At 45.1% G+C, this 8,135-nt stretch overlaps 1 protein-coding gene across 1 annotated transcript; it reads right to left on the bottom strand.

Annotated features, from left to right (window-relative positions):
- Positions 1-325: 325 nt before the first annotated feature.
- Positions 326-6,152, bottom strand: LOC114698870 (uncharacterized protein C2orf78 homolog). Its single transcript, XM_028877713.2, is given in 8 exon segments — positions 326-1,014; positions 1,017-1,247; positions 1,250-1,726; positions 1,729-2,330; positions 2,332-2,416; positions 3,662-3,875; positions 3,877-4,430; positions 5,832-6,152. Coding segments are annotated over 8 exon segments (2,640 nt in total). The 5' UTR covers positions 5,839-6,152; the 3' UTR covers positions 326-544.
- Positions 6,153-8,135: the final 1,983 nt, after the last annotated feature.

The raw sequence follows: 8,135 nt of genomic DNA, 5'->3' as shown, positions 1-8,135 counted from the left end.
AAATTAGAGGCAAAGTTTGTAGCAGAAAAATGATGTCTCAGCGCTATGGGGAGAGGTGAGAAATGGTCAGACTGTGGTCAAAGAGGAAGTGTGCTCAATACTCAGTATGTGCTTCAAGACATACAATGTCCTGTGAATGAAAAACTCCAGGATAATAATTTTAATACAACTACAACATGTAATTGATTTAATATTTAAAAAGTATTTTCTGAGTTTTATTTCATTTAGAATATGATATTGTACTTGGAATATGTAAAAATTAAATTATCAAAGTTAAGATAAATATTGAATGACACCTTACTCACAGATGAAATAACAGACTTAAGACTTTTTAGGGAGTTTTACTAAGTACTCAAATATATGTGAATATAGACATTTTGTATATCCATCTATATCTACATAGTCATCTGTATTACTACATTTGGACCTATGTATCTATACATTTCATTTAAATTGTTATACTCCTCATATACATGTGTATTGGTATTTATATCTCTTCTTATCCACATTGAAAAGCACTTTGCTCTAAAAACCTGGCCTGCTCTTACATTGCATAGCCATAATATCTGGAAATTTCCATGTCCTTCTCCCTCTGAAGGAAGAGCTGCAGTTTTCCCAGAGACATGTACTTGGCAGCATTCTCTCTCTCCTGTTTAGCCCGCCTGTTCATGGCCTCCCTCTCTGGCCTCTGCTCTTCTGTGATGGGCTGTGAGATGACTGGCCCTGGAATGTCAACTTTCCTCCATGGAATTGGTTGGCGGCTGAAGTCTTGCAGCAGATGTTGGATTTGAGGTTTGGGAGGTGATGGGGCCTTGTTCTTGTCAGCAGAGGCAAGCTCCCTCTGTAGTGAAGGGTGAGATGATGCCCTGTAGGATACTGGCCTACAGACAGCTGGCTGAGTCCCAGTGCAAGACTGGATGGGGTTGGTTATGTTATCTCGTGTGGCACTGGTAGCAATAGGCAGAACTGGCTTGTCAGAGGCCATCAAAGAAGTGCTGGCAGGAGCTGGTTTGATGGCTTGGGTGTGGTAGACTGAGCTGAGTTAGAATGAGGTCTCACAGGGTACAGTGCAGGGGCCCTGTGTGAAGCCAGGGAGGGAGGCTTTTTAGAAACCAGTCTGGTCTGAGGCTTGTCCAGGGCTGGAAAAGGCAGAGGTACTAACTTGACCTTGCCAGGTGGGGGCAGCTCATACTGGGATGGAGATGGACACTCCCTGTGAGCATTGCTCTCTGGTCTCTGAGCATTGCTGGGGTTTTACCAGGGCCTCGGCCATCACATGGCACATCCAGAAGTGATGTGGTGGCTGGGCCTGTCCTGGGATCTTTGTTGCTGCTGAAGTTTAGCCAAGCCCGGGAGGAGGAGATGCCAGTTTTCTTCTCACTCTTCTTCCCCAGTGGGTGAAAGACTTGCACGGATTCTAGCATGTGCATGCCGAGGTGAGTTCGAGGCTTTTTAAAGCTGTTGTGGCTGAGCTCAGGTGGATTCCTCTTCCTCTTGTTCTTTGGCATGGTGGTGTTTTCGTCTGCCTTGACTCTGTTCCTTGACTGCTTGAGCTCCTCTGTTTTCTTGCAGTTGTTTTCTCTGGATCTCTTGGTCTTGTCTTGCCCCTGAGCCCTAGCTCTGCTGGGCATGCTGGGTGTGGCTTTCTGGGCTCTGCCCTCCAAGTTCTTAGGCATGTTGTCAATAGCCCCTTCACTGGACCCAGCACTGCCCACAGCCTCTTCTTCTCCACCAGGTCCTGGAGCTGGATTCTGTCATGAGGAGACCCATCAAGCATCTCAGAGGCTTTCTGACCATTCTTTCTCACTTGGTCCACGGGTACACTGATGTTGCTGGAGCTTTCCTGGACCTGATCCCTGCTGATGTCTTTGGATTGGGTTGCTGTGGGATCTTGGAATAGGTTCAGTTCAGTGAGGGAGTTGAAGAGTTGGGGAAGGTGAATGTCTGCCACCAGTGTAGTCATGTCTGCAAAGTCCATGCTGGAGCCCATCACACGCTCTGCAGGCTCATCCTGATCAAGGCTGCTGCTTCCCAAGGTGGCATTGTCAGGAGAAAGCTTCTGTTTTAGGCCCCTAGAATCAGTGTAGTTCAGGGCCTGCTGCATGTTGGCATGTGCTAAAGGGAGAAGTGAGGGGTCTTGGTTTTCTTTTATGCCCTCATAGGCATCCAGAGGAGTTGATAGATCATCTGTCATCAAATCCAAGTCATTATTCTCTGTTTGTTCCAAGCTTGGAGCAGAAGGCAAGGGCAGGAATTCTGAAGGACTGTCAATGGGGGCAGTTAATGACCTGTCCCCAGTGACAGGTGGTGTCTTCATCTGGACATCCTGGTGCAGGATTGCAGAGGTCTGGACTCTGCAGCAGACAGAGTGTCTGGCCTGAAGTTGTAAATCCCAGAGATGTCTCCATTTTCACCACTGAAAAAGAGTCAAGGAAGAAGTCAGTGCCTGGTAAGTGAGGTACTCCTCACTTTCAGTGCACCTCAGTACTCAGAACCCTACTGCAGTGGGAAAGGCATTCCCATGAGCTCTCCTTGAGTAGCATCTCTGTTGGGAGACTTGTGACCACTCTGATATTTCTGGTAACCATGTGATATCATGTTTTCTCTGATGTTTGTGTTTTCCTCAGTGTTTGTATGTTGTGTGCATGCATAGTGATCATGGGGAGGTTAGAGAATTCCCTTGCTGTGTGGTTCTCCCTTTCCTTTCCCATGTTTTTGAAAGAGTGACCCTCATTTCCTTGGAAGTTTGCTATTAGGCAGCTTGTCTGGTCCATAATTTTCAAGAACTTACTTGTGTCTGCCAACTTCTTGCTATTACTCAAATGCCCCCAGTAGCCTGGCTTTTTAAGTGGGTTCAGGTATCCAAACCCAGTTCTTCACTCCTGCAAGGCAATCCTTTCAACAGCCCTGGATTTCCTCCAGCCTCACATTTTACAACCTTGTTATTAATGATGTGAAAATTGATTTAAGAAGGTGAAATCTTTGGGTTTGAGTGTGACTGTGTAGGAGAGAACATGTCCTAATGATCATGCATAGCCTTGGCTCACCTCTGAATAACCATAGCTAAAGAAAAGGAAAGAGAGCAAGAGAGTGAGAGAGCGAGAGAATGAGACAGAGAGACAGAGAGAGAGAGAGAAGAGAGAGAAGCTTTGCCCAACTTAGCAGTTGTACTCTGGTACACCGGGTATACTGGACTCTCATTGTACTTATATTTGTAAGAGAATGGCAGGGCCAGCACTTGGAATCTGGCAGTAATACTTCTTCTGGGACAGATTTGGAGTTGCACTGCTCTAGAGTCAAAATTCAACACAGAGAAAATAAAGTGTTACCAAACAGAAAGGCCTTGGTGTCCTCTAAATCCCTGAGCAATAGATTAGGAAGGAGGTGATTGTTGTGTAATGGTGCAAGGGACTGATTAGCTAGGTCAGTGACTTGTGTGTCTGTGGTGTGCTCCATGGACATGTCTTAATGGAGGATGGATGCTAGTCATTGCCCTGCATTGTCAGTCATCATAGACACTGAAGATGGGGATGGTGAGCCAGGCCAAGGCTGAGCTCTCAGGACTCCCATTTTTCCCCCATGTGGAAATCCACTGATGAAAGGTACAGCTGTGTCTCCTTTGAGTGCTGATATCACTCACTCCCCTCTTGGCTCTACTCACCTTGAAGACTGGTGTCTGGCATGTCTTGAGCAGTTGTGGGATAGTAGATGGCAGAGGTGGAGAAGGGTGTTGGGACATTTGTTGGCTGAATCTCCTTTAGCATCATCACCATCTCTGGTTGCAGGGCAGGGGCTTGACATTCAGAGTAGGACACAGAGCCACAGGCCTGCAGGCACTGCCCGAGTTCTCCAGCCATCAGAGGGCCCAGGCTGTTGAGGGTCATAGTAATAGACTTGGCTACCCTCCTGGTGGGAAGGTGCCAGGCTGTATCCTTGATTTGGCACCTGTGGTGGTGTGGCCTGAACAAGGTTGGCAGAAAGTGGACAAGTTGGACAGGAAAGGACTAAGGCATTGGGATCTAAAATATTATCACCCTGGGCTGTCCTAGACAAGGAGGAGAATGTGGTATTCTGGTCAATGACAGTTACAGTGAAGTCCTGGAGTGCAGCTCCCCTCTGGTCAGTGCTTCCCGTGGGATCCCACTGGAGAACACCTGGATAGGAGAGTGCTGAGGCAGAGCTCTGGCCCTGGTCAGTCAGCGCAGTCACCATGGTCCTGCCAGCTGGTAGGTAGGGGTAGGCACTGTCCATGAGCTTCTGGCAACAAGTGCTGGAGTCTGATGGCAGGAGCCATGCTGCACTCACAGCTGGGGTGGAGACCCTGGAGAAGTTGCACACACTTCCTGATAAGGGCGTGGCATTCCTCAGCACAGGCACAGAGGGCTGCAGAGCACATTCTGTCCCAAAGAAAGGTGCACTTTGGAAATTTTCTGTAGGAAGCAAGAGGACAGTAGGAAAAATGGTGAGAAGGAGTCCTTCAAATTTCCTGTGGGGAGCTGTGTTATTGTCAGTTTGTACTGTCTGGGAGAGTCTAAGACCTATGTTACCTTACATATCGCAAACAAAATGGTTAAGAATGATTCTTGGTAATGGATAGGATGACACTCATTTAATGAGCTGCCTGTTCTTCCTGTGTGGGCATGGACTTCCTAGTTGATCCATGTTGACTCTTGCTCTGATCTAGACAACACCCTTCTTTGCTCTGCTTTGTCTTGTTCTTGTACCTGCTGTGGCACTGTGTCACACCTGTATCCCAGAACAGAAGTGTTTAAAGTAGAAGAACCTTAGACAGCTTCTCAAGCCTGTGCCTTTGTCTTGTTCTCTGCTAATCTTCCTCTATGTAGAGAGATAAGGTCAGTCTGGTTTTTGAAATCACACAGACTGGCCTGCCTCTGCACCCAGAGTGCTGGTATTGTAGATTTTTTTCCATGTCCACCAGACTTGTATCTAATCTGAGCTTTCTTAAGGAAATGATGTATCAGGAATTTCATAGATATGTACTGTATTTAGCTAAGAATTCATTCCTCCTCTAGCTCTTCCTGTTCCCCTCTACTCCTTGTATAAGTCATTACTTCTTGTTTTTATATAACCATTAAGCACATATGCATATATGACTACATGAATATAACCTGATGATAACATTTCATATTGATTGCCTATGTTTCATATGACATCTTGGGACTAATAATATAGTATGGCATTCATCTCTGAATAAGATTGTTTTGTAATTTAATAGTTGGTTAAATTGATTCTTCAATGAACACTTCCTCAGTAATTGTTAATTTCTTGTAACTCTTCTATTTCAGAATCCTTGTGAGAATTCCTGCACATACTGGTGTGTCAGTTCTTGTCCAGAGAACAGCTGATTGTGGAGTACCCAGCCCATGTTGATAACATTCAACATAACCAGTGCTCAAAAGATGTGGAGAATGCTGTAGAAGATAGGCTGGATAGACTGTAAGAGCCAGGGATCAGAGGAGGATGTTGTTTTCTATATGTGACAGGAAACCTTTACCTAGACTATTTCAACAGTGTGGCTGCCTAACAATGGCTTGGGATATGATAATGTCTTGTGCCTCTTTATTTAATCTGTGGTTATCTGTAGCATTCAGTTCCAAACTGCCTTTGTGTACCTCCAGGGTCACCTCTGTAGTTTGTCTTCTTTTATTTCCATATTTTCTAACCCCAGTAGGAACCAAATCTAAATGTAACATTCAATTCCAGCTATCTCTATCAGCATCAATAGTATTCCTGTTAATCAAAAATTTAAAAGTATAGTAAATATAAGGAAGAAGTGATCAAAAGAAATGTTTTAAAGTTTCTTTCATTACCTGCCATGGTTGGAGGAAGAGTATCAGCAACCCACAGTACAATGGAGGAAGATAATTGGTTGTCCTTGTCTGATCAGCTGACCTGAGTGGCAAGTGTGTCCAGTATCAGACAGCACTTACTGTGCTGTCTGTGATGATCTGTGATGATCCAAATTTGTTTACAGGCATCGCTATGGCAACCACAAGAACCTACCAGGTAGTAGTAGGGCTGGAGGGAGATTGATGTCATAAATGGGGCAGCAGCCAATGGGAATTCTGAGCTAAAAGATGGGATTGGTTGGAGAGGATGTCAGGAGACCAACTGTAGCCATGGAAGCTGAGGTGTGGAGTAGTGAAAGGAGGCAATCCTGGCATGCATGGAAGTCCCCCTTCCCATGAGGTTTAGTCCAGGGTATTGGCAGTGCTTCATATAAGGTTCCCTGATGAAGCTGTGTCTACTGTTCCTATGAGGTGTCACCTTCCAAGCAGAAAGTGTTCCATCAGCATACACTATACATACAGTCAGTAGCTTTGGGCAGCATGGAGAAGAACACCTAGGTAGAGGGACCTCAGGTGAGAAACAGTTTCAGTTGATCTGATTTATGAGCTGTCAGCATTTGTCTATGACCCAAAGAAGAGATCAAAGGGCTCCTTTGTGGCTGTGTTGAAGGACAGGACTGAGAGTATTGAGTGCACCTTAGAGATGAACTCCAAGACCCTTTCTATTTGTCTTCTCCTAGAGGCCTTCCTTAGTCTGTGTTGGCCCAGGTACTTCTCACATCTCTCTTCTCTGCTTTTCATCCCTTTTTGGTAGGGTTTGATTCTTGGACTGGCGTGACCTTGTATCCTTACAGTGGTAGTGGTGGGCAGTATCATGGTGAACTTCCAGAAGCAGTGGTCTTCTGTTCATTGTGAAGATGCTTATAATTGGATGCTGCTGGTAGAAGCAAACACTTGAGGGGATTATGGTGAGCCTGGCTGCACATGTTACCTCTTTCAAACTTGTTGCTGTTTTGCTGCCCAGACACATCTACCTCTGGATGTTTTCTCTTCTTCTGGTCTTTTGTTTTCCTGAGATAGGCAAGTCTCTGTAGCCCCTGTTGTTTGAGAACTCACTGTGTATCTCACTCTGGCTTCAGACACATGGGCATTCTTTTTATCTTGCCTCCCTTCTTATATTATAGTGGTTATTAGGCATTGAGTCTGGCTGCCTTCTCTCTTCATCCACAAGTATAATGAGTGTGGCAGTTACTGAACCTTCTTCCTCCTGGCAACAGTCTCTGCAGAATTCCGGGCTTCTAGCATCCTCCACCATGCTTTTTTTCTGAGAAAAGGCTAAATAGAGATGGAACACCTGGAGCAGGAAGGCATTTGTTGGTGTGTGGTATTGGGTTACATGAAAAAAGCAATGTAGGTGTTTTTTGTAAGTGTTGCAGCTGGGTGGAATGGGATCCTGGCAGTTGAGAGCCAAGGAATACTACAAAGTCAATTTATGCATAGCAGCTTACATGCTTGCTCCAGGGAAAGGTTTCTCCAATGTAACAACTCTGGTTTACTACAGGAAGGTTTCCCCAGCGAAAGTGTTACAGTTCTGTTCTGCTCTGCTCCCACTCTGGCTAATGTTACTTCTCTGAGCTGCTCCATTCTGGCAAAAGAAGGTCTCACCCAAACCTCATTCAAGAGATTTATTGGGAGGGAAGATTTGAGGAGGGTACCTGCCTCCACCAAGGTGGAAAAAGGCAGTTCCCAACTGAACAAGTACAAGGGCTTATGTAGGGCTTCTTAGTGGGACAGTTTTTACAGGGGGAATCGTCTCAGATTTCAACTCCCTAGTTTGGAAAATGTGGAGATTGGTTAGATTTTGTGCTCAGGGATTGGTTGGTTTTTGTGCTGAGTCAGGGGCAGAGTGTGTTTCTTTGGCTCTGGTTTCAGGGTCAGCATGTTTCTTTGGCTGGCTCTTTTATCCTACAATTTTGCTTTATATTTGAAAAAAAAAAAAAAAAGAACAGCCCATTTCCCATCTCAGTGTATCTTCACAGATAGGAATGAGGCATTTTGTTGAAATATGGGGAAATCTTGTGTGTTTCCTCATTTTGGATTTTAGATTGTTATTCTTTTCAATCATTCACTGGTGGGTTCATAGACTGTATTATGGCATAAATGTAGTATGCATTCATATACATTTCTTATTATAACTGCCTCAAAAAGCACTAATATGTCAGTCCTTATTGAAAATGACCCTGGAGCCTGTTTAGCCCTCCTCCTGCATTCACATGAGCTGTCAGCACTTTCCCTTGGGACCTCTTTTACACTGAGCCAGTGCTG

Source organism: Peromyscus leucopus, unplaced genomic scaffold (assembly GCF_004664715.2).
Source record: "Peromyscus leucopus breed LL Stock unplaced genomic scaffold, UCI_PerLeu_2.1 scaffold_429, whole genome shotgun sequence".
In the NCBI taxonomy this organism is placed as follows: Eukaryota; Metazoa; Chordata; class Mammalia; order Rodentia; family Cricetidae; genus Peromyscus; species Peromyscus leucopus.
This window is presented reverse-complemented; position numbering and strand designations above follow the sequence as displayed.